The sequence below is a fragment of the Theropithecus gelada genome, chromosome 3, assembly GCF_003255815.1.
Source record: "Theropithecus gelada isolate Dixy chromosome 3, Tgel_1.0, whole genome shotgun sequence".
Taxonomy (NCBI): domain Eukaryota; kingdom Metazoa; phylum Chordata; class Mammalia; order Primates; family Cercopithecidae; genus Theropithecus; species Theropithecus gelada.
Genome location: NC_037670.1, coordinates 168,277,704 through 168,305,344, shown reverse-complemented (window position 1 = coordinate 168,305,344; position 27,641 = coordinate 168,277,704). Strand labels below are relative to the sequence as shown.

The 27,641-nt window shown below is 39.8% G+C and overlaps 1 protein-coding gene across 4 annotated transcripts in view; it reads left to right on the top strand.

Moving 5' to 3' along the window:
- Positions 1-27,641, top strand: part of TCAF1 (TRPM8 channel associated factor 1) — a 51,106-nt gene that overhangs the window by 11,161 nt on the left and 12,304 nt on the right. For 3 of the 4 annotated variants that reach the window (XM_025379583.1, XM_025379584.1, XM_025379585.1), the window contains exon 2: positions 14,416-15,049. In XM_025379583.1, coding sequence (XP_025235368.1) covers positions 14,430-15,049 — 620 coding nt within the window. In that variant the 5' untranslated portion in view covers positions 14,416-14,429. Of the gene's footprint in view, positions 1-5,562; positions 5,646-14,415; positions 15,050-27,641 lie in introns of those variants that run through there. The other variant, XM_025379586.1, reaches the window with a different exon arrangement.

Sequence of the window (27,641 nt, the reverse complement as noted above, 5' to 3'; positions counted from 1 at the left end):
GGCCACTATTTCCTACAAGTAGCCCTGAGGTCTCTCCTCTTGCATGTATAGCTTAGGAATAAGCCAGTGACATTAGGGGAATTCATATATAAAATTTTATATTAACTTGTCTGGTTTCTTCATGTCTGAAACTTTGCCCTTTGAGCTCCACCTGGTTTGATAGTCTTGAACCAGTAAGACTGACACTTCCTGTTCAGCCTCAGTAACCCTGCACTGTAAAATGGAAAATGTCCCAAAGTAAAAAGCCATAGCAAATATACAACTCATGTCCTGTTTTGTGTTCATCAAGGATTATAGTCCTCTTGTCCTGTTTATGTTGTTTACTTTTCCGAGTCTTCAGTTGTTTCCTATATTTTGTTAAGCTTTTATTATTGTTTCCAATGGGAGGATTGTTCCAAAGATATGAGGGAATTTCAAGAAGTTTGTGGAAAAAATGGAATTAAACAATTTAAAAAAAATATGTTGCCTCAACATAAGCCCTTTCAAGTTCAAGACACTTTTATAAGCAGTGATAAAAGCAATTTCATTCCTCACTAAGAAACTGAAGGTCTGGGAATTTAGCCATGTAGATACAGTCTTTTTACATTATTAACTAAAGAAAAATGAGTGCCCTTCACAGATTTTTTAAGATAAGGAAACAAAAGTCAGAAGGAGCCAAATCAGGATTCTAAGGTGGATGCCTAGTGATTCCCCATTGAAACTCTTTCAAAATTGCCCTTACTTGATGAGAGGAATGGGCAAAGTCATTGCCATGGTTGAGGAGGACTGTTTGGTGAAGCTTTCATGGGTGTTTTCCTGCTAAAGCTATGGCTGGCTTTCTCAGAGCACTACAGTAATAAGCAGATGTTATCATTCTTTGGTCTTCCAGAAAGTCAACAAGCAAAACACCTCGAGCATCTCAAAAACTGTCGCCATGGCCTTTGCTTTTGACCAATCTGCTTTTGCTTTGACTGGACCACTTCTGCCTCTTGGTAGCCATTGCTTTGATTCTGCTTTGTCTTCAGGATCACACTGGTAAAGCCGTGTTTCCTCTCCTGTTACAGTTCTTTGAGGATATGCTTCAGAATCTTGATCTTACTTGTTTAAAATCTCCATTGAAAGTTCTTCTCTTTTCTGCAGCTGATCTTGATGCATCCCCTCAAGTGGAGAATTTGCTCAACTTTCATTTTTCAGTCAGAATTGTGTAAGCTGAACCAATTGAGATGTCTTTGGTGTCTTCTCTTCTTTGATTCACTACAAATATTTAGATGAGTATTTCTTTTTATCATTTTAGGATTTGTTAGACTCCCTGGATCTGAGGATTGGTGTCTTTCAAGATCTCTGGAAAATTCAATCTTTTATTTCAATAATAGCTCTCCCACAATCTTTCTGTTCCATCTCTTTGAACCTCAGATCAGATGTGTCTTAGGTCTTCTCACTATACGCTCTATGTCATCTATCCTTTTTCATATTTTCCATCATTTTTTCGATTTTAGACTAAATTATGGATAATTTCCTCTACTCCAGATCCAGCTCGGTAATTCTTTCTTCAACTTTAATCTTCTATTTAGTCTCTTCAATAATTTTTTTGAATTATTTTATTTCAATTATTTTTTATTTCTAGTTTTATTTGATTCTTTTTATAAATACAATTATTTTCTGTTCAAGTTTCTAGTTTCTATTTTATTTTTCAAATGTACAAAACATAGCTATTCTATATTCTGTGACTAGTAATTCATGCCTGTTTCTGATTCTCTTGTTTGTAATGGCTCTCTTTCATTGTGCTTTATTTCCTGAGTGTTATGTGATTTTAAAAATTATTAATGTGAGCTTCTCCTTTTGTGTGAATTTTTGTCCTAGAAATTATTTCTAGACACATTAAAGTTAAATTTCTCTAGAAAAGATATGCGTGTGCATCTTCCAATTGAATACATTAGCAAATTGGGACCACCTCAAATTATTTGCTTAGGGTTTTTCAATCCACAGACATAGCATGAATTAATATTGCAAACCTACATGGAAAACTGGTTTGTGGTTATTCATTCTCATTGATCTTTCTCCCCTTCATCTTTCAGCAGGGTCAAGATAAGCAAATTGCATTGATTTCTTGTGTGATACGAATTTACTTACTATTTACCTTTACCCTGTTGGAATACCCCTTTGGTGTCTGAGCTTTGTGCCGGGATGTCACTTTAAATTACATTCTTTATGTGAGCTTGGTCATAATGTCCTAGGCTGGAAACCCCATAGAGTCACTCCCCATACATTCTCCAGGGTTTTGTGGAAGCATTGTGGTGGCAGCCAGCTTTCATGCTTGCTTCCTTCAATGTTTCCTGCTTTTAGTTTGTTTCTGGCTTTGTGTACTCTTTAATATCATCTCAGTGATGAATTTATAATATTTTGTGTATATATGTTGTTTGCATCAGTAGTATGTTTTGGGACATTTATCTACATTTCTAGAACTAAAACATTATTTTTAACACCTTATTAAAGTTAGATATTTGCATGTGTGGTTATATATCAGTATATCATAAATGTACAGCTTGATACATTTTTACAAACTGAACACGACCTTGGGCCAGCACCTAAATTGATTAAGAGAACATTACCAGTGACCCAGAAGTCTCCTTTGTGTTCCTCTCTAGTTACTACCTGGCCCAAGAGTAAATATTATTCTGAGTCTTAGTATCAAATATTAGTTTCACCTGTTTTTATATTTATGTAAATATAACAATATAGTATGTACTCTCTTGTTTCTGGCTTAGTTCACTACAATATGTTGGTGAGATTCAGCTATATTGTGAAAAATGCAAATCATTCATTCTCATTGCTGTACCATATTTCATTGTGAATATGCCACAATTTATTTAAACATTCTACTGTTGATGGTACCCAGCTGATAGAGAGCAGGGTGGATTAGAGCTGAGAAGGCAGGGAAGGTAGGATTTGAGTAGTTTCCAGTTTTAGACTATGTTGGATGGTGATGCTTTGAGGATTCCATTGTCCTTCAGTAAAAATGTGTATATTGGGTGCACACCTAAGAGTGGTATTACTGAGTAGTCTTATTTTGCGTTTCAAAATGATACTTGTAACATTTTCAAAATACAAAGTGTCTAAAGAAAAAAATTACTGCTCAACCCTCCCCCACTTCCTGAAGCAGCGAAATTTGTCCTTATGTTTTCTGTGCTTAGGTAAACATAAACACGCAATTACAGTTTTTTCCCCTGCCAAAAGTAGCGTCATACTTTTATTGCTGAAAATGTACATTAAGACAATTTCTCAAGGTATGAATTGAGCTCATTTTAAAGAATTGCATTTTTTTTTTTTTTTTTTTTTTTTTTTTTTTGAGACGGAGTCTCGCTCTGTAGCCCAGGCTAGAGTGCAGTGGCCGGATCTCAGCTCACTGCAAGCTCCGCCTCCCGGGTTCACGCCATTCTCTGGCCTCAGCCTCCCAAGTAGCTGGGACTATAGACGCCCGCCACCTCGCCCGGCTAGTTTTTTGTATTTCTTAGTAGAGACAGGGTTTCACCGTGTTAGCCAGGATGGTCTCGATCTCCTGACCTCGTGATCCACCCGTCTCGGCCTCCCAAAGTGCTGGGATTACAGGCTTGAGCCACCGCGCCCGGCCTAGTTGTTCATTTATTCACATGTTGTGGAATATTTACCAAACTTAGTATCTCAAAAATTATTTGAATACTTTCAGGATTTCATGGCAGTCTTCATTACTCAGAGCTACTCCAAGCAGAACATTAGAAAGGAAAACAAACTCAAGGGGAAGTAGAAATAAGAAAGGATCCAGGATTTAAAATTGAGCTTGTAATGTGGTGTCTGAGACTGAGAAAGAGGAGATGGAACCAGCTCAAAATTTGAGGAAGCAGCCAGACAGGGTGGCTTATACCTGTAATCCCAGTACTTTGGGAGGGGAAGCAGGAGGATCACTTGAGCCCAGGACTTCAAGACCAGCCTGGGCAACAAAGTGAGACCCCATCTCTACAAAAAAAACAAAAAACAAAAAAACAAAAAACTCCCTGGGCATGATGGCACAGGCATCTGTAGTCCCAACTACTGGGGAGGCTGAGGTGGGCGGATCCATTGACCCGAGAGGTGGAGGTTGCTGTGAGCCTCGCTCCATTGCACTCCAGCACAAGACCCTGTCTCAAAAAAAAAAAAAAAAAAAAAAAAAGTAAAATTTGAGGAAGCATTAAAACAAAAGAGCATGAAGGAAGGAGAAAACCTACAGCACAAAAAGTTTGTAGTTTGATCCATTTTGTGCATTAGGCTGCTGTTTGTTTTGTTGAGGAATGATTCTAAGGATTTTCTTACTCCATTTCATCCATCCATCCAGTGGACATTATAGAGCACCTGTTTGTGATCTAGGTGAAGTGGGGGAATAGAAAGAATAAAATACAGTTCTTAACCTATGCTTCCTCTAGTTGGTGCCGTTGAAATGAAACCGTTAATTTATACGGGATGTTGTACCCCGTCCTCTTCACCTCTGAAGCCACGTTCCCCTGGAAGGTCCACTCTGGACACTACACTTTTGTAGTAGGGGAGAAGGCTTTGTGATGGTCTCTTCCTGAGAACAGTTTGGTCCTAGGACAACCCTTCCTTAGGTACCCAGCAAACAGGGGCCAGGGCAGTGAGGGGTGAGGAATCTGGAGACAGGACAGGGGCCATGCAAATCTCCCTGGGTCCCTGGGGACCAGCCATAAAAAGAGACTCCAGGTTTTACAGCTGAGCTCTCCTCAGCTGTAAGGTTAGATAAGCAGATGCGAGTGCAGGACCTGGTCAGGCATAAAGCCAGTTCCTGGTTCCATGGTAAGGTCTCCTGTTCCACTCAAATAACATGGATCAGAATTAGGAACAAAGTTCAAGAACCCTTTCCACAGAGAGAAATCATATTTGTTGAGAAGCCGCTGCCAGCCGCTTGTGCGAGGATATTTCATGTCGTGTTTTAGTTGATTAAATTTATTTTTATTACAAAATAATACGTGTGACTGTTGAAACGCTAATGAGGTGTATCAAGAAAAAAATAACAAGTAATCCACTTTCCTGTTTGAAGTAACTGGTTCAAGTAGTCTATCTTCCATACAATTTCTGTGTTTATATAAGTACATATGAACAGTTTTGAAGTTTTTTTACACAAAATGGAACGTTTTTTACTATGTTAAATGTTTATTTTAAAAATAGTATATAAACATATAATATATAAGTAGATTTATGTAAGTAGATTTAACCTATCCTTGGAAATAGTTGCATATTATTTTATATAGAGATCGTCATTATTTATCTATCGCTCCCTTGTTAATAGTCTCAACGATTTACTTTGAAACAAATGGTCCTGCCGCACCCTAGGGGCGGGCGCCTGGGCCTCTATCCCGGATCTGGGGCTGCATCTTGAGGTAGAAACTGACACAAAGCGGGGCCTCAGCGGTCCGGGGGCGGCGGCCAAGCTCCGCCCCCACCCGCGGCAGCCAATCAGCTCCCGGGGACGCTCCCACCCCCACAGTCTGCACTGCAGCCCACCTCCCCCCACATGCCTCTTCCCAGCCACTTCACTACCAATTTGCAAATCCCCACGGCGTCTGCCCCGGCGCCTTCCCCCACCTCTGTGGAAGACTCCCCTACTCCGAAGTAGCCCGGTGTGGAAATTGCTGGACGAAAGGGTGAGTGTCGTCCGAAGCTGGTTTCTGGGACTAGAGCAGGCCCGGGCACACAGACCAATTCAGGGGCGGCTCCCGATGCAGTCCGCTGAGGTGCGGGTGGGAGGAGGAGGCTCGGTCGGGCTCCCTGGGGAGTGCGGCCGAGGGGGCGCACGCTGGGCTGCCAAAGTGGTCGCGTTTTGGGCCTGAGACTCGTTGGGTTTTGGGTCCAGGGAGATAGATGTCTTTCAAAGAGGGTTCCCTACGCTTCTCCATTGCTGTTTCTGTTTCAGCTTCTTTCTACTCGTCTCTTATTTCTTTCGTACTGCATTTCTTCTCCAGGAACCTAACCAGCAAGTCTGCCCCTTATAAACATGTTTTATTGTGAAATATATTTCAAAGCTACGCACAGAAGATAATATGACAGATTTATTATATGCTGACATTTTATCACCTTTGCTTCAGCACTCCCTCTCTTCCTCCACCCCCCTTTCTTTCTAAGAAATAAAACAATTAAAACCTCTTCCCCCCCCCACCAAATCTCATGCCCCCATCCTCCGAGGTAAGTTAGCTTGCATCCCTTCCCTTGTATATTTCGTCCTTTATAATTAATGTTTATTTTTAGGTAACCAATATATGCGTTTTTGTTCTGAATTTAAAATTTTTGCACGAGATTCAGTATTACAGGGTTTTAACCTGTGGTGCTGTTAGTCCTGACATTGCAGACCCGGAAGGGACTTAGTGGGTGCCAGTCACCAGCCCATCTCATTTAGCTGAAAAATCTGAACGCTGAAGAAGATAAAAGATGTGTTCACTGTCTCTCAGGTGGCCCGTGACTTGGCAGGATCCTGAATTCAGGTTCTCTTGATCTCTCTGCCTGCCATTTCTTTTACATAAAACCTGCCGCTGACTTGTTCCTAATGATCCAATTTGGAGAAAAGGAGTTGAAGGAAGATGGGGAAAGGGAGTATGGCTTGGGTTGGGACTCAAACCCTAGTCAGGATTAAAAGGTATGCATTTTCCTGAAATATGAAATATTGAATCTTAGGATGATTTGAATATTTATCAGGCACTCATCCAGTTTTACCGTATACCAAACTTTTTTTTTTTTTTTTTGAGATGGAGTCTCGCTTGTCGCCCAGGCTGGAGTGCAGTGGCACGATCTCAGCTCACTGCAAGCTCCGCCTCCCGGGTTCGCGCCATTCTCCTGCCTCAGCCTCCAGAGTAGCTGGGACTACAGGTGCCGCCACCACGCCCGGCTAGTTTTTTGTATTTTTAGTAGAGACGGGGTTTCACCGGGTTAGCCAGGATGGTCTCGATCTCCTGACCTCATGATCCGCCCGCCTCGACCTCCCAAAGTGCTGGGATTACAGGCATGAGCCACCGTCCCGGCCCGTATACCAAACATTGATTCAAGAACTTTACAAGCATAAACTCACCTAACTGAAGCCTTATAATAAGGCTTAGTATAGGTATTGATTTTTTTATCCCCGTTGTGTAGGTAATAGCACTGAGGAATTAGGTAACTTGCCCAAAGTCACACCGTTGGTAAAGTGTAGCTCTGGGATTTGAATCCAGTCCACCTAGTCCGGGTCCCTGTCACCACCCTGCATTTCCCATGCTGGAGCCAGCACCTGTGAGCGGTGAAGTGGCCACACACACAAGAGAGAGGAGCAGCTCTCAGCTGGTATCAGAAAGGAAAGAAATGGGGAGCGGTCACAGTGGCTCACGCCTGTAATCCCAACATTTTGGGAGGCCGAAGCGGGTGGATCATTCGAGGTCAGTAATTTGAGACCAGCCTGGCCAACTTGGTGAAATCCCGTCTCTACAAAAATACAAAAATTAGCCAGGCGTGATGGCGGGCGCCTGTAATCCCAGCTATTTGGGAGACTGAGGCAGGAGAATCTCTTGAACTCGGAAGGCGGAGGTTGCAGAGAGCGGAGATCGCGCCACTGCACTCCAGCCTGGGCGACAGAGCGAGACTCCGTCTCCAAAGAAAAAAAAAAGGAAAAAGGAAAGAAAGAAATGCGATTTGAACTGTACACCGAAGAATACATTTTAGTTAACTATTGTTTGAACTATATTATTTTTAATTACAGAAGTAACACGTAACTGCAAACAGTGCAGAGTTATATAAAAAGTTGCACCTCTCCTATTTGTCAAGTTAAACAATACTAAGGGGTAGAAATAGCCTTGCGTTCTCCCCACCATAATACAAATATATACGGGGTTTGTTTTTCTTATAAAAACAAAAGCATATTCAACAATTTCTACAATTTGTATTTTCCCTTTGGCAATATATCACTGTGTATTCACCGACTAAATGGAGATTCAGGCTATTCCTAAGAACTGAATAATACTAAGCAGAATGTTTGTCCCACAATTTGCTCAGCCTTTCCCTTACTAATGTAGAGTCAGAGAAGTTTATATCTTTAATGAAACGGCCATCCACACTGCCAGGATGGGGTCGCCAGGCGTCCCTAAGCCGCAGCAATACCAAGCCACCAGGGCCGGCGACACAAAGAAGCGCTGTCCCCCGCCAAGCGCCGCCCTCTCGAGCTCACACTCCAGCCTGGGAGGAAGTGGGGAGGAGGGGACTCCCGTGGAAACCCCTCCTCTCCTCCTGCTCCGGTCTCCTCCCCGCTCCCAAATCCCGGCTCGGTCGCCCAGTCACTGTGGTACAGGGAAGCCTCTTCCCTGTGCGACCGTCTCTGCGCCAGGTTCTGCCCGCTCCCACCTGCCCCCGTGGAAATCGCAGGGTAACCTGGTGAGTGGCCCTCTCCAAAAGCCTCGCAGGCTGGAGAAGGGGCCAGCGATGGTGGACTCGGCCTGGGTGCTTGGGGAGGGTGGTGCGGGAGGCCGGGGCGGGGGTGCGGGGCGCGATCGGCGCGCTGTGGGTCTGGGTGTGCTGAAGTCGGGGACAGAGAATCCCCTTTGTGTCCGTGTTTCTGCTGGTGATTTTCCTCTGCACTCGGGCCCTGCATCCCCCTGCCGCATTGCTCCTCCCCTCCAGGTTCTGACATCTGATGTTTGTGTGTGCTTGCTTTGTGTGGTTGAGTTACCTAAGGGCCTGACCTAGAGAACTGCGTCTAATCCGCTGTTTTGTCGGATGAGAATGCCCGGAGCTTGAGCAGGGTCGCGGGTAGCTGGGACAGAGCATCGCTTGTGGCCTACTGTCCTACTGCCCTTTGATCTTTGTGAACACTGTCTTCGGGACTGAGATCTGTCCCCCACTGGCACTGGCCCCTGGAGACTGGAGTGAGCGTTCGCGTGTGTGTGTGTGTGTGTTTACGCGCACGGAGGAGCTCCCCTCCTCCCTGCCGGCTGCCCCCACTCCCCAGCCCTCTCCCTCCTCAGACGTCACCGTTGTGCTCTTTGCAGACTGGCTTTGGGCCTGGGAGGAAAAGAGAGTGGAGCCCCGCCAGACTCCAAACTGAGTGCTGACAGCCCCTGGGAGTTTAGAACATCCCTTCTCACACACCGTGCATTTGATAGAACACTCCCTGAGGCACGCAGATCCACAGCTGGGGGGAGGCAGCACCCACATTTAAAAAGGTAATAATACCCAGGTCTTCTCACTCCTGGGCTTATGCTCCTCAATTATGTCATCCTCTTGAGTGACCTGGGAGGGAAGTGAGCGAATAGGAGTGAAAGCAGAGCCTCCGGGGAACTCGAGAATTAAGTAGGCAGTTTGGTAAGGTAGAAATAGAGGACTAGAAGAAGCAAAGACCCCAACCCTGCTTACTCCTATGGGGATAGTGGAGGGGCTGAATGGGGAGGATCACAGAAGGGGTTTCAAAGATGGTGGTAAAAGTCTATTTTTTAAGCTGAATGGTAGGTATATGGGAGTTTCATTTTTCAGATTGTTTTATTGTTATTTTACCATCTATTTCCCTCCACATGTATTATATACTCTTACAGATGTATGAATTAAACAATCTTAAGTGAAAAATAAATAAGACTGAGCTGGGAATGTCTAGGACGGAATTCAAAAGAAGGAGTTGAACTAGCCCAATATCTTGGAAAATATACTGGATGTAGAAAGAAAAAGAAACAGAAGGTTCATGAGAAAAAAAAAAAAAAACAGCATGAAGGAGAGAAGACCCATAGAATTGAATGTCTGTAATATAAACCAGTTTTCAAGGTCAGATTAGCCATTTGCTGAAAAAATGATCCTGGGTTTACCCTTATACCCTCATCTGTCATGTAATCATCCAGACATGGAATATCTATTCATCCAAAGAATACAATGTATACTCTGGCCTCACACACTTACTCTAGGTTCAGGATTTGAAATCACACTGCCATACGGGATATGGGTGGAGCGGCATCCAGCAGGGCCCTCCATCCACCTGCCCCTCCACGCATTTCTCAAAGGGAAACCAGGTTTACGAGCCATGGCGCTGCTCTGTGGTAGGAGTGGAAGCTCTGCTCTCTCCCTGAGTTACAGGTTGTGCCTTTAATACCTTCTGCTTTCGCGGTGGCTTTGTTTCCAGCAAGCTAAAAGGGGCCAGAGGTGGGCCCAGGAGAAAGCAAGCAGGAACCATGGGAGGGGTTAGGGAGAGAAATAAAAGGACATTTCTTCCAGGTTTTATTCATTTGAGCTTACCAAGATTGGAGGACAAATATGGATTCGGGCATAAAGAGGGGGCATTTGGTTCAAAAATCAAGTGATGAAGTCACTGATAGCTGGTTAAAGTGGGGACACAACCAGCTGCAGAGTTCAAGGGACCCCCGTAGAGGAGGAAATCAAATTCATAGGTGGGCAGATGCACAACCCGATCAGAGATGAAGGAAGACCTTTTAGGTCCAGTGAGCCAGGATCAGTTGATCAGTCTACCTCATCATGTAAAAACTGTATCTAATATTTTAATGTGTGTTTACATGCTTTGACTAAATTTGTATTAACTCGGTGTTGTTTCTCATTGTAGTAGCAATACAATTTAAAGGATGCAGATTTGTATAAAGGCAGAGAGAATGGTTCACCTCTCTTCCTAATGTAATCAATGTGATTATGTTGAAGTGTGGCCTCCATAGATTTTCAATGCCTATAAAGCCTGGTATGTAACAGATACTTTTGTATTCCTGGTGCTTGAGAGTATGGACTCCAGCACTGGGTTTCATGGATTTGAATCCTAGATCCACCACCACTTACCACCTGTGTGATTTTGAGCAAATAACTAATTCTCTGGGCATTATGATTTTGGAGTTTTTGTTTTGCCCATCCATAAAATGGGGATAGTGATAGTAAATACCTCATAGGTTTATTGTCAGCATTAAATAAGTTACAGAAATCACGTGTAGTAATGCCAGGAACCTGGTAAGCATTGTGTTGTTACTACTACTAATAATAATTATACTACTGCTACTAATTACTACTACTACTATTATTATCTTTGCCCGTACAAAAATGACTTCATGTTCTGCATATCATAGTGACTTGAAATTTTCACTTAAAATGTATCTAGGACATTCTTCTAGGTGGATGTAAAATTTATTCAACTCATCCTTGAACTAGCTCAGAAAACAACTAGTGAGACAGATATGTGAGGTGTCTGTTCTGGTTGTACTTGTGCCAGCACTAGAGGCAGCAGAGGCTGAGGGAGAAGGGTTCTAATGGGCAACTCTTTAGGGGGTGTGTATGGGTAGATGACTGGGGGCAGTGCTACAGGGTCTTATGCTGTGTACAATGGGATATCTGGGGGCTATGTGAAAGCTGGATAGGTGTGGGTTTGGGTTAGAGATGCTGCACCCACAAGAATCAAAAATGGTTCTAGGAAACATTCTTTGTCATTAGTCTATCTATCTGTACTTCTAGGTTTTCATTTATCTCCATTTGTAATTTGGTGTAGCAGTAAGCATCCCTGTACATATATCTTTGATACTGTCCTTATTTCTGTAAGAAGGGTTATTAGAAGAAGGGTTGTTGGGTCTAAATATAGGCATACCTTTGAAGCCAAGTAGGCACCATAAAATTGTTTTTGAAAAAGAGTGCAGACATTCTCCATCATTCCTGCAGATTGTGATGGTCTTTCAGTATTGAACATTATTAGCCTTTCAAATATTAAACCTTATTAGCCACCTTTGTCATCTTCATCTTTGTTTTCTTCCCCTTCTCCTCCTCCACTTTCTCCTAGAAAGGAGTGTCTTTTTTGACAATATTATGAGCAACACACAATATATTTTCCATTACTTGACTACTAGTGAGATTGAGCATCTCTTCCACAGAAGTGGCCATTTAAATTTTCTTTTCTGTGCCATATCTGCTCTTGGAAGGATAGTATTTCCATAGATAGAAAGATTTGGGAGAGGGAACGGAATGGAAAGAGAATGGGAAGATCATCTAAAATGAAAGCAGGGCATGTCCAGGGGCACCTGGCGACTGGATGCTGCAGGGAGACAGGCAGCAGGAGAAAAGGCAGGAGAAGCCAGGGGGTGGCCAGCTCTGCAGGCAGTCCACACCGGAAGGCAGTAGATTGTCCCTAGAGACTAAGATGGAGCTTTGAGAGTAAATAACATGGTTAGAGTGGTTTTAGAAAAGTAAAGGGTGGGAACAGGTCCTGGTAACTTTGAAATTGGGTCAGTTGAGTCCAGGCATGAATTACTAAGGACCTAAACTAGGTTAATGGCAGTGTGATTGGAAACCATGAACAAGGACATTGATAAGACTTGTGACCAGCTGGATATGGGAGCAGCAGGGAGAAGGGACATACGGTGACACTGTGCGCTTTGCTGTCCTGATTATTTATGAGCACCAGGAGGAGCAGGGAAGAGACAAGCTTCTTGCTTACCAAATGTTCATGTCAGTATCTTCTCAATAGTTCCCTGAGATAGGTAGGTTATTAATGCTTCTGTTTCACTACTAGAAACATTAAGCTTATGTAATTTGCCTTAAAAGAGCTCCCTTAGAGGGAAATTAATAAATTTAAGACTTTTTTAGTTTGGAGACTCGCTATAAATGGCCAGTGGGGTCTTGAACTCGTTACCTCAAGACTGGGGCTATTTTATCCTGGCTTGCGGAAGGCACATAGAGATACATGAGAAATGAATGTAATAGTAGTTAGCATTAGTGTTAGTATTAATATTGGTAACAAAATATGAAAACTATTAAATCAGAATGAGTACATGCTCAATTCAGTGCTTATAAAACCTGTTAGGTTAAATTCTTTTTCCACTTTGCAAGAATTCTCTATTACTCACATACTTAAATGGTTTATTCTTAACCAAATAATTATAAGCATATATGCGTATGCATATATAAATAATTGAATACTTATGAAAAGGCATTTAACCTATGTTGTTTCCTTTAATCCTCAGGACAAGCTTATATGGCAGATATTATAATTCCTATTTAATTAACAAGGAAACTAAATCTGAGATGTGTTGTCTAAGTCTCACAATTGTTAAGTAGCAGAGCTGAAATTCAAACTTAGACTGCCATAAGTCCAGAGCCCAAGTCTATAATCATGTTGCATATTATGTTGAGAGTGAGCATGTTATCTGACAAGGGAAATAGACAAGTGGTAAGGGCCAAAGATTAAAATGTAAGGACTATCTGCATATTCCAAGAGGAGGTCAGAAAAGGACAGAAAGTAAGTGGTTCTAGAGGTTGGATACAAAGAGGTTACCTCGGGCCATACTGACAGAGGTGGTTCAGCCTCATGGACTGGGAGAGCAGTGGTGTCCTGTGCTGCTGAGGGGTCACTGAAGATGAGACACCCTGCATGACCTGACCATGAAAACACATCTGTCCTTGGAGGAAGTGTTTCAGTACAGCGCTTGTAGCAGAGGTCAGACCATAGAGCATCGTTAGTGAGGATCTCATTGTGAAGAAGCAGAGGATATTTGTGAGTTCACCTCCACACTGTTGTCAGCTGCATCCCAGGTGCAATTAGGATTCTGCAATAATTTCATATCTTGTTACCTTCTGCTCCTGGTGGTAGGAGACTTGCATTTAAACCACAGAGGACTTCCACTTTCCTCCTACCTAGCCTGTGACTTTGACCAAAGAACCTTCTCTGAAAGCCCAGGCATTTCACATGGAGGTTCTGAGTAATCTGATTAGTGTGGCAGCCAAGAGGGATGGAATGGGCTGGGAGCACAACATGCCACTCCACTCTATGAATTCCCAGCAGCTGCTGAAGCAAATGACCACAAATGGGGTGGCTTAAAATAACAGGAAGACATCATTTCACAGTTCTGAAGGCTTAGAAGTTTGAAATCCAGGTGTCAGCAGTGTGGAGATTCTGAGGCAGAATCTGTTCCATGCCTCTCTCTTAGCTCCTGGTGTTTGCCGGCAATTCTTGGTCTTCCTTGGCTTGTAGACTCATCACTCCAATCTCTGCCCCCATTTTCTGATAGCATTCTCCCCTGTGTTTCCAAATGTCCTCTTACGAGGATATCAGTCATTAGACTACGACCCATTTGAATCACCTATGACCTCATCTTAGCTTCATTACATCTATGAAAACCTCTTTCCAAATAAGTCCTATGGGTTAGGATTTCAAATGTCTCTTTGGGGGACACAATTCCATGCTCATTCCTTCCTTCTGTTTGTTTCCGTCTGTGATGGAAAAGTATCAAGCTAAGTTTGACCACAGAGTTTAAGAGGAGAGGGCCCAGTGGGGTCTCCTGGACTTCAGTCACTAACACCGAGTGCTTGAATCATTTCCCAGTGTCAACCTCATCTGCATAGTGGGAAGAATCGCCCAGCTACTGGAAGAGTGAACTGCTCTATTTGTTTCTTTGTTTATCCATTGTTCGCCAAGCTGAGCCTTTGCTTTCTTCTCTGCAGAAACCAACAGAGCCATGGCAACTCCTTCTGCTGCCTTCGAGGCCCTTATGAATGGCGTGACAAGCTGGGATGTACCCGAAGATGCCGTTCCATGTGAACTGCTTCTTATTGGAGAGGCTTCATTTCCTGTGATGGTGAATGACATGGGCCAGGTCCTCATTGCTGCCTCCTCCTATGGCCGCGGCCGCCTGGTGGTCATGTCCCATGAGGACTACCTGGTGGAAGCCCAGCTCACACCCTTTCTCCTGAACGCAGTGGGGTGGCTTTGCTCTTCCCCTGGGGCTCCCATTGGTGTACACCCATCCCTGGCACCTTTGGCCAAAATCCTCGAGGGCTCTGGAATGGATGCAAAGGTTGAGCCAGAAGTGAAAGACTCCCTGGGGGTTTACTGTATTGACGCCTACAATGAAACCATGACGGAAAAGCTGGTCAAGTTCATGAAACGTGGTGGCGGCTTGCTCATAGGAGGACAAGCCTGGGACTGGGCAAACCAGGGTGATGATGAAAGGGTTCTCTTCACATTCCCTGGGAACCTCGTGACCAGTGTGGCTGGCATTTACTTTACTGACAACAAAGGGGACACGAGTTTCTTTAAAGTCTCCAAGAAGATGCCCAAGATCCCAGTGTTGGTTAGGTGAGTACCTTACCCCCACTCGGGAGTTGGCTCCAGGGTTAAAAAGCAGACCCGGGTCTTAGCTTCAGGTTGCTCCAAGGCGAACGGAAGAGTGCTCCCCCACACTCAGTTATGGAATCACTACATATCAACTAGATTTTTTAAATGCCCCGAGGCATAGGAGGGGCAAGGTCCTCACTGCCCCTGTCTTCCCAGACCAGACCATTTAGCTCTTTGATAGTTGGAACTTACTGATGGCTATGGTCCCAGTGTCTTGCATAATCAAAACTGTGCTGTTGACCCCAACAGTTGGCGTAGTTAATCCACATGGTTTATAGGAGAGGTTGCTTTCAACAGGAATGTGAAGAAAAGGAAAACAGGCATGAAGGACCCCATGAACCAAAGCCTAGAGAGGTGTGGGAAAGGTTTTAAAATGTCCTTCCAGGTGAGGTTAGGATGCGATAGGAAGTAGAAGCCTTCAGAAGTTAAGATATCAGAAAAGATGGTCCAAGTTACATGTGCTAAATCTAGGATTTAGGAGGGGCAAAAGATTGATGATCAGTAACGAAGGAGTCAGGTGATGGGTACAGGACAGCCTGCACGGGAAGTTATTGGAGTGTACTGCCCTGTCTGCTTTGCTCTCACTACACTCCAGCACCACATATAGTGCCTAACAGATAGCAGGTCAGTAGGTGCTCAGTAAACATCTCTTACATGCATGACTGCATGAATGAATGAGAGGGATTAGAAGCTGGATTAGTCCCAGGAGCAGAAAAGGTACGTTAGGTCACTCTCCATATTCTATATTAACATTCTCAGCATCCTCAGAACAAACAACACTGATATTTCTGACTGATGGGAATGGAGCAAGGTAGGATTGGGTGAGGAAGACACACCAAGGGTACCACGAAGGTGTGGGAAATGAGCTATGACTTCTCCTTGGCATGGGACTTTTAGGGAAGTTTTAGGAAGATCAACCAGAATAGTTAGTCTACTCTGGTTTCGGACAAAAAGATGACTTGTATCATTTTAGCCCAAATATTGGGCTTCTGCAAAGGAGTTCAAACTCTGTTCATTCATCCGTTTATTTAGCCAGAGTTTATTGAATAGATTATATATCCCAGGCATTATTTCTTATTTCAAGAACCTGATTTGCAAAGATCTGAGAATTAGGGGTGCAGGAACATCTCCAATTACAAGACTTAGAAACAAAAGTTGAAAACCAAGTAACTGTTGTAGGAAGAGGGCTATGCTGTCATTGTTCATAAACCCTGGAAACCTGGATCTGATCTACAACCAGCAATTGCACAGTGTGGCCTTAGCATGTCTTTTCAATTCTCTTTTTCTCTCTAAAGGAAAGTGTTGGCATAGAAGCTCCTACTGTCCCTTGTAGCTATTATTCCATTTTTCAGTCTACAGTGATCTCTGTATATTCACAAAGTCATCAGAGATGCATAGAAAAGAGCACCGTGCAAATGGTCATACTCTAAATGCCCAAATGCTCCAATCAATTTGGTTTGAAAATACCCCCATGAAACCTGAATTGACCAACCTTATAAATTAATGCTATCCGTGCCCCCTTCAGTTTGAAAAATGGTGAAGGGATATTAGACACACAAGAGACTTGGTTGTAAGTTTATTTATAATAAGCATCTTGCGCAGCCTTGGAGGTCATTGCTGGTTATTGCTGGTTATATGTTAGGCATATATAGAATCCTAATTAGAGGTTTTAGGTCAGAATCAATGCTCAAGCATGGTGGGGTGAATGTATTTACCTAACTCATGCTTTGTACTTCTTTTTTTTTTTTTTTTTTTTTTTGAGACGGAGTCTCGCTCTGTCGCCCAGGCTGGAGTGCAGTGGCCCGATCTCAGCTCACTGCAAGCTCCGCCTCCTGGGTTCACGCCATTCTCCTGCCTCAGCCTCTGGAGTAGCTGGGACTACAGGTGCCCGCCACCTCGCCCGGCTAGTTTTTTGTATTTTTTAGTAGAGACTGGGTTTCACCATGTTAGCCAGGATGGTCTCGATCTCCTGACCTCGTGATCCACCCGTCTCGGCCTCCCAAAGTGCTGGGATTACAGGCTTGAGCCACCGCGCCCGATGCTTTGTACTTCTTACTATTTTCTTAGCCATATATACTAAAGTTGTTTTAACTGATTTTCACAAAATAGAACTTTTTAGAGAGTGAGCACAAGTGGCAAAATATGCTATTTTATAAGAGAGATTGCCTCATCACAATTGTTTTCCTTTTAATGAACATTTTTTCCTTTTTAATTTTAAAATACGTGCTTCTTGGGAAAAAAAAAAGTAAAATAATTCAGAAGCATACAAAGTAAAAAGTGAAAGATCTTTGTTCACCTCATCCTCTGCCTCTTGCTAATTCTTTTCTTCCCCCCTTCCCAAGAAATGATCACTGCTAATGGTTTGGACGGTATCTTTTCTGATGTTTTTCCTCCATTTATGTATTGGGGTTAGAGTTGGGAGAGCTGGACTGGTAGAAAGAGAGACAGAGAAAAAGAGAGAGAGCTGCAACTTGCTCTTTCATTTACTATATCCTGAGCATTTTTTCATATCCCTATAAGAAGATGGGCATCATCCTTTTGAAGACCATCTTGCATTCATTTGGATTGTCCTGAAATTCATTTAATCATTTGCCTATTAGCACATTAATGTTATTTCTAGTTTTTTCTTATAAATAATAATACAATGACTATCTTTTCACTATAACCCTAAGCTTGACGTACCCCTTTTCATTTTAAAGACTTGGCAATTTCCTTTTAGAAACATCTAATTTTGGAAATTTTAAAATACATAACAGAAATAGAAATAGAACAATGAGCACATGTACTCATCACCCAGGTGATGGTATCAAATCACACCCCACCCACTCCTTCACCTTTCCCGTTTGTTTTGAAGCCAGTCTCCAACAGTGTATCATTTTACCCATAAAACAGTATATCTCCAAAAGATAAAGACAAATTTTTAAATATAGTCACAATACTGTTAGCCCATTTTTTAAATTATCACTATTTTTCTGTCCTAACAAAATGTCAATAACCATATCACTTTCAAAAGGATTCCATGAGTGTCATCTGTTATGTACGTACGTCTGTTTACTCTTTAAATCAACTGATTATATAATCAGTTAAGTCATGGAAATATAAATAATATATTATATGTTGATCTAAAGGGTAAGTATAGAGATATGTATATCACAATTGTTTCATACTCAATGTGATTTTAGAATTGAATTTGGCTTTTGCTTTATATATTTCAAAGCTATATTTTACATTTATAAAACTCATGACTTTTTTATGTCATCTAAATATTTTTGTCATCTAAAATATTATTTCTTGCATTTAGTATTTTTCACCTTAAACTCTATTTTGTCTAACATAATTATGACTCCTACTTTGTTTTATTTGTTGATCTTTTATTCTTTCTTCTGTTTTTAAAGAAATATCTCTTAGTACGAATCTGATTTTTTAACCCAATTCAGAGTTAAAAATGTATATAATTAAGGACATTGATTTTTTATATAATTAAGGACATTGATGTTTTTCTTCTAGTTCCATCATCTTATTTGATGTTCTTTGTTAAACATCCTCATTGCATGTTTTTAAATTTTCCTTTGATGCCTTTAGCTTGATTTGAGTTTCTTTTCCCCTTCTCTCTATTTGGTAATTATACACAATTTTTGTATCATTATTGTAGCTACCTTTAATTTTTCCCAGCTCTTTCTTTCAAATTTTTCACACTTAAGGAAAAGTCAGAATAACGTAATAATCACCACACCCTTTACCTAGATTCACCAGTGGTTACATTTTGTCACATATACTGCATAAGTATACATAGGAAGAGATTATTTGGCCTAGCCATTTGAGAGTAACCTACAGATCTCAAGAATGAAGGAGGCAGGTGATAGGTATGACACATCATACCTGACTACTTCAGCCTGTAGCTCCTAACAAGGACATTCTCCCATATAACCACAATACAGTTATCTCGCTCAAAACATGTAACATTGATAGAATACTGTTATCTAATGTCCATGTTCAAATGTCTCTAATTGTTCCAAAAATATCCTTTTTTTTAGATTTTTGAAAATATAGGATTTAATCAAGTTTCTGTATCATGTTTCTTTAGTCTCCTTTAATCAAAATAGTTCCCTAACTTTTTAAAAATCTTCCAGGACATTAGTATTTTTGAAGTCTGCAGTTCAGTTGTTTTACGGAATGGCCTTCAGTTTGGCTTTGCCTAATTGTTTTTTTTTTTCCATGATTACACTCAGTTCACACATTTTTGGCGAGAAAATAATTTATGTTGCTTTCATCACAGTGTCACAGATTAAAGGCGCATGAGCTCAGCTTGTCCAATTATTGGTGATGTTCAAATTGATCATTTAATTAAATTGGAGTTTGCCAGATTTTCCTATTTTACTGATTTTATTTATTATATTTTATTTCTATTTATTTTATTCCTTTCCCCCTTTTTTAAAAAACTAATTTAGTGTGTGATGTGACAATTTGAGATCTGTATGAATATCCTGTTTGCCAACAACCTTTCACCCAGTGGTTTTAGCTTTCATTGGTGATCTTTGCCTGAGTAAATATTTATGAAAGTGGCTACTTCTACCACTTCAGCCACTTCTGAACCTTTCTTCAAAATTCATCTCAGGTATCACATCTTTAGAAAGCTGTCCCTTACTCCTCTCCTCTCATTCTGATATAGATGAGTCTTTTGTGCTCCTATATTAACCTAATATTTTAGCACTTACCTCAGGCTACGTGTTGGTTTACTTGTAAATTTCTCCAAGAACTGATTGACATCCTTTGGTAAATAAGACCTTTGCCTCCCCACCTTCACATTTACTGTTAGGTTTGTTCTTTTTAAATGTTTGTTTTAGTATCACTCTATACTCATGGATCCTTTTCTTTTAAGATCAAATTTTTTTACAATCCATTTATAGTCAGTATTTTTTAAAGGTCAAGTTGTCTCAAATTTGGCAAGTTAAAGCCTCATTAAGCTGTCTCCTGAGCCCATCAGTTTTTTTTTTTAGTATTTACTTAATTTCTGACATAAAACGATGTTGCAAGTTTATGTTGTACTTTTCTGGTTCAAAACCTGGATTCAGCCATTTCCTCAAGGAATGCTAGTTCCTTTTAGTGGTGAATGGTATTTAGAAACCAAGATCTAAAGCATGCTCACTGCTCTGGTGTCATCATTTCTGGGTTCCTCAGAAGAGACAGCCATGATATCTTTTAATCATACATTCATACTGATACCCCCAATTTTAATTCAAAACCACAGGATGATTCTTCTCTTTCACTCATTCCATATTAGTATTCTTCTGCCATAGTGAGAATCCTGGTTTCAACAGCTTCAACATTTACTTATTTGCTCAGTCCAGTAATACACACAAATGAGTTTCATGATTACTATACCCATACTATTACCAATAACAAACTTGGTAAGTTATTTTTACCTTCCGAATATACCACCCTGAGCATATGGAGTCCAGTAAAAGTATTTGAGTTGCTTTTTACATTTGGGCCTGTTTTTATTCCATGTGGGGTTTTCTCCATATTTGTTTATTTAATTTTATTTTATGAATGCTAACAGTTAGCATGGCTACAATAGCAGAATACACATTCTTTTATGTGCACATGAAATATTCATGAAAATAGACCATTTGCTGTGCTATAAAATAAGCCTTAGCAAGAGTAAAAGAATTGAAATCATACCATATATGTCCTCATCACAGTGGAATTAAATTAGAATTAAATAACATAAAACGTATCTGAAAAATTCCTAAATATTTGTAAATTTAAAAACGTGTTTCTAAATACTCCTTAAGTCAAAGCAGAAATTACAAAGGAAATTAGAAAATATTTAGAACTGAATAAAAATGAAAGCATAACATGTAGAATTCTATTAAAACATTGCTAAGAAAGATATGCCTTTAAATACTTTTATTAGGAAAGAAGAAAAGTTGAAACTCAATTAACTATGTTTTCATATTAAGAATCTAAAAAAGGAAATTGAATTAAACCAAAATTTGTAGAAGAAACAAGGAAATAATAAAGAGAGCAGAAATCTGTGAAACAACTTAAAAAAAAAAAAAGTAAATCACTAAAACCAAAAGCTGATTAGTTGAAAAAAAGTCATTAGAAGTGATTAACCTCTAGATAGACTATGACAATAGGAGAGATAACACAAATTATGAATTTCAGGAATAGAAGAAGGAACATTAGTACAGATCCTACAGACATTACAAGGATAATAAGGGAATATTACAACTTTATGCCAATGAATTTGACAACTTAGATGAGATAGACCAATTTCCTGACAGACAAAAATTACCAAAATTGGTACAAAAAGAAACTTGAAATATATGCTAAATAAATTGAATTGTAATTTTAAACATTCCAACACTAAATGCAATGTGGTATCCTGGATTGGGTCCTAAAAGACATTGGTGTGAAGACTGATGATATTTATATAAAATCTGGAGTTTAGTTAGTAGTATTTGATCACTGTTGACTTCTTAGTTTTGACAAATGTGCAATGGATGTTTTACTATTGCAAGTTTTCAATTTTCTTACACTTCAAAATAGAAATTGTATTTAAAATCAACAACACAAAGAAAATTCCAGGCCCAGACAGCTTCATTGATGAATTTTATCAAACATTCAAGGAACAAATAATACAAATCCTACATAAACTCTTTTTAAAAATAGAAAAGGAGGGAAGATTTTCCAACTTGATTTATTAAAACAGCATTTCTCTAATACTGAAACCAGAAAAGGACATGGTAAGAAAGCTACAAAACAATATCCTTCATAAATATAGATGAAAAAGTTCTTAATAAAATATTAATAGAATACAGAAATATATAAAAAGAATAATACATTATGACCAAGTAAGGCTATCCTAGGATGAATGACTGGTTTAACATTCAATAATCAGATTAACTCACCATATTAATAGAATGAATGAGAAAAACCAGGCATGGTGGCTCACACCTGTAATCCCAGCACTTTGGGAGGCCAAGGTGAGTGGATCATTTGAGATCAGGAGTTTATTTGAGACCGGCCTGACCACCATGGTGAAACACTGCCTCTATTAAAATATAAAAGTTAGCTGGGCATGGTGGTGTGTGCCTGCAGTCCCAGCTACTGGGGAGGCTGAGGCGTGAGAATCATTTGAACCTGGGAGGTGGAGGTTGCAGTGAGCTGAGATCGTGCCTCTGTACTAAGCCTGGGCAACAGAGTGAGACTGTCTCAAAAAAAAAAAAAAAAGAAGAAGAAGAAAAACCATATAATTCAATAATACACATACAAAATATTGACCGAATTCAATACCAAATCATACCAAATTATGATAAAATTTCAGCAAATGAGAAATAAAAAGGAACTTCTTCAACCTGATAAAAATGTCTATGAAAAATATATAGTTAAAAATATTCTTAATGGTGAATACTGAACATTTCCCCCTAAGACTGAGAACAAGACAAGGAATAATACCTGCTCTCACCTCTTCTATTCAACATTGTGCTACAGGTCCTACCCAGTGTAATAAGGCAAGGAAAATGAGGCATAGAGATTGGAAACTAAAAATAAAAACTTATATATGTGTTTTGTTTTTCTAGAACACTGAGCCAAAAGACAGGAAATGATTGAATCTTGGTGTCAGAAAACAAATTTAAAAGAAAAAAAGTATTTTACACATTTAGAAGATTTTTAAATGACAAGATCCATTTAAACATGAAGTCAGCAGAGCATTTCCTAGAATGGAATTATTTTATTTTTAGAAGTATTTGCAAAAAGCATGATCATCTATGTAAAAAAAAATCCTAAAATATCTACAGAAAAGCTATAATAATTAATTTTAACATGGTTGTAAGATACAAAAATCAATTTACAAAAACCAATTACCTTTTTAATATATTAGCAACCAACAATTGGTAATTAAAATTTAAAAATACAACATTTAGAATAGAACCCAAATTATGAAGTAGTAAGTGTTAAATTTAACAAGATATGTCATGAGACCTGTATGGTGAAAACTACAAAACATCTTTGAGAGAAATTAAATAAAACCTGAAGAAATGGAGAAATATACCATGTTGATGGATCAGAAAACTTGATATTTTAAGATGTCAGTTTCCCCCCATTAACCTACAGATTTAATGCAGTCCGTAGTTCAAATTGATTCTAAAAATATACAAATGAAATGGAACTAACATAGGCTAGTTTTAAGACTTTTTACAGAGATGAAGTAGTCAAAACACTTTGATATTGGCAGAAAGATAGACATGCAGATCAATGAAACAGACCAGATAGTTTAGAGATAGACCCACAGATTTATGGTCAATTGTTTTTTGACAAAGTTGCTCAGGTAATTCAATGAGGAAATGACAGTCTTTTCAACATATGGTTCTGGAACAACTGGTGAATTGTGACCCTCACCCCACTCCATGAAAGCAAATATTTAAAAATAGATCTAGACCTAAATGCAAAAGCTAAATTTTAAAAACTTCTAAATGAAAACATAGGAGAAAATATCTGTGACCTTGACCTTTGCAATTTTTGCCTACATAGAACACAAAAAGTACACGAACCATAAAAGGAAAAGATTAATAAATTGAGCTTTATTTTTTAAAAGTAAATAGCTTCTGCAGTTCAATAGTCAGTATTAAGGAAACAAAAAGGCAAGCCACAGACTGGAAAAAAAAATATTCGCAATACTTATATCTGACAATGGACTTGCATTCAGAATACATAGAGAACTCTTACATTCCAATAATAAGACCACCCATGTTTGTTTGTTTTTGTTTCTGTTTCCTGAAACAGGGTCTCCCTTTCTGTCCCAGGCTGAAGTGCAGTGGCACAAACATGGCACTCATGCAGTCCTTTCTCCTCAGTCTCCTGAGTAGCCGGGACTACAGGTGCACACCACCACACCTGGCCATTTTAAAAATTTTTTGTAGACATGGAGTCTCGCCATATTGCCCAGGCTGTTCTCAGCCTCCTGGGCTCAAGCAGTCCTGCCTTGGCCTCCCAAAGTGCTGGGATTATAGGCATGAGATACCACATCCTGCAAGTTTGTTTTTTTTTTAAGCCTAAATATTTTAACACATTTCACAAAAGATAAAATATAAAAGGCCAAAAAGCCCAAATGATTCTGTCATTAATCATCAGAGAAATGTGAAAACTAAAATCACAATGAAATACCCTATGGCACCATAAAAATGGCTAAAATTAAAGACTCACTATACGAATTGTTGACAAGAATGTGGTTTTATACATCGCCAGTGGGAATATAAAATGACACAACCACTTTGGAAGATGGTTTGGCAATTTCATATAAAGTTAACTGACAATTAACATACAATTTAGCCATTTCATCACCCTTTATCCAAGAGAAAGGAAAACATGTCCACACAAAAACTTGTACATTAATGTTTAGGGCAGCAAGCCCAAACCAAAGACTACCCAAATGTCCATCAACAGATGACAGGATTAACAAAGTGGAGACTATCCCCAGGATGGCATAATACACAGCCGTAGATGAAGATGCATTACGGATAGTGCCACAGTATGCATGGTTCTCACGAAGTTATTCTGAGTGAAAGAAGCCAAACTCAAAGGAGTACATACTTTATTATTACATTATATGAAGCTTTAGAAAAGACAAATCTAATGTTTATGGATAGAAAGCACATCAGTATTTGCCTGTGGTTGTGTGTGGGACCTGGATTGATCATACTGGGGCAAAAGGTAGCTTTTGAGGGTGATAAAAATACTGTATATTTTCACTGTGGTGGTGGTGGTGGTGGTTACTCAGATGTATAAACTTAGCAAAAGCTCATCAAGATGTACTTTGTGAATTTTATCACATCAATGAAGATGATTGTTAAAAATGGGCATGTTTGAAATTTCAACACCATTTAAATGGGTGCAATTGAAGCCTCATTCTCTTCCCTATTACTTGTAATCTGTTCCCACTAACTCCTGTAGGTACCCAATTTCATTAGTTTCTTGATTGTTTTTTTCTCTGTTTGTTTTTGATGGAAGTATATGTGCATAGATACATATTGTTCCAGATATTTCACAAATTAAACATAGCATACTATGCATAAATTTTTGAAACTTGCTATTTTCTTTTTTATATTTAAATCAACCCATTTACCATTTTTAATTTATTTTACTGTATATATTTAAGTGTACAACAAGTTTTGATATACAGAGCAAAATGGTTACTATAATCAGACAAATTTACATATCCATCACCTTCCGTAGTTACTTCTCTTCAGTATGTGTGTGGTAAAAGCACCCTACTCTCTTAGCAAAATTTCAGTATACATTATTCAAGATAGTCTTCATGTCATCCATAGTTATCTAGGCTTATTCATTCTACCTAAGTGAAAATTTCCACCCTTTGACGTACTCCTCCCTGTTTCCTCCCCTCCTCATCCCTAGTAACCACCATTGTTTTATTCTCTTTTCCTATTTATTTGACTTTTTTTGTTTTTTTGTTTTTGTTTTTGTTTTTGTTTGAGACGGAGTCTCGCTCTGTCACCCAGGCTGGAGTGCAATGGCGTGATCTCGGCTCACTGCAACCTCCACCTCCTGGGTTCAAGCAATTCTCCTGCCTCAGCCTCCTGAATAGCTGGGATCATAGGCACCTGCCATCATGTCCAGCTAATTTTTGTATTTTTGTAGAGACAGGGCTTCACCAGGATTTATTTTTTTAAATAACTTTTGTTTCACTTCAGAAGAGGGTAAGGAAGAGAAGTAAAATCCAACTCATTTTTTCAATATATGAAAGAATTACTTAGCCCCTACTGTATATAAATCATGGCTGTTGGAACTAATAGACAGATGCCTCCCAGGGTGCCCCCTGGCTAAGTACTGAGCAAGACCTCATGTAGTCTTATTGTTCAGATGAAGTTCTAATAACTCAGTGTCTGAATCTCAGCTTTGCAGGTTTAATTTCTCTCATCTTGTCAGTAGACTCGTGTAGAAATCCTAAAGCTGATGTATTCACTTAGAGCACTCTTCACTGATTTTACTCTTAAAAAAAAATAATTGCATGAAATCTGTAAAGAAGGCCAGGTGCCATGGCTCATGCCTATAATCCCAGCACTTTGGGAGGCCAAGGCAGGAGGATTGCTTGAGCCCAGGAGTTCAAGACCAATCTGAGCAACATAGTGAGCCCCTCTCTCCATTAAATTAAAAAATCAAAAATAAAAGAGAAAAAAATGTATAAACAGAACTCTAATTATGAGAACTAAAACACATTTTTCATTAAATTTTGCATACGTGTGTAAACTACTACAATTAAAAATGAATTTAAAAAAAATTTTAGAGTCACCAAATTAAATACAGACTATCCAAAATGTTGCTTGAATAAAATAAATAAATGTTACAAATCTAGAATATTCTAGTTGGCCTGGCCAGTGACTTCCTTCTCTCATTAGGCAGGTGATCATGGAAAGCAATATTATAATCACAGAGTTGTTTGGTAAGCCTCAAAACAGAGCAAGAAGAGATAGTTGAATGATGTTAATGATAGTTGTTTACGGAGTTAGAGACTCATCTGCCAATTCGTATGCTGGTAGCTGTATCTTTAGTAAAGGTTTATACTTGCTAAGACAACCATAGCTTTCCCATCAGTAGAGCTCTGCCAGCCATAGAGAGTACAGCACAAATACTGCAAATTTGTTGTCTATCTGACCCCTATATTTTGGTGTTATCTTACAGCTGCATCCTGCTATACAATTGCCATAGCTTTACCTAACAAAAGTGACAGAACCAACTCTGGAATCTCAAGCTAGAGAGGCCACTCTACTCCTTAACCCCACCTTATCCAGTGTTCCATCTCATTTCGGATCTATGGGCATCTTGAGGACTTCTAGGGCTGGGTTACCCACAGACAGTAAACAGATGGTGCTGAGCAAAACCTTATAGCATGGATGTGCATCACTCCTGTTGGGCAGGCAGTGAACAAGTGGAGTTCTAGATGCAGACAGTAAAGTCCTCTTGGGCTCCAGTAACCAGAAGTTCCCACTAGAGTTGAGGCCAGTCAGTTCCCCTACCCCACCTTTTGAGGTAATAATGATTCTTCACTAGCACTACTGACTTGGCCTTCCAGACTTTATTTGTAGGAAATTAGCAGCAATTTCCTGCAATTTATAAATAAGACGCCTTATAAGGAAAAAAAAAAAAACAACCATGATTTCCCATTCTTTTTTTTTATATATGTATTGCTTAGAGGGTTGAAATAACCATAAACTTAAAGCTGGAATATTTAAGACATGGTATTGGGTAAACACAGCAGGACTCCCTTTGCAATTTCCATTGGAGAATTTGTGCTCTAAGAATGAGCAGAGCAGAATTAACACTGAGTCCCTCTGCCACCCCTCCAACAAGTCTCCATACCCAGTGAGGTCAGATCTGTCCATTTTGTTCTCCCAACTTTCCCCTAAGAATTCAAAATAACAATATTAGCAAAGTTAACATATCTATAGCACTCACTGTATGTTGTCCACTGTTCTAACAGCTTTGTACAGAACTGTACCTCTAATAAAGAATGCATGTGTCTTTTGCA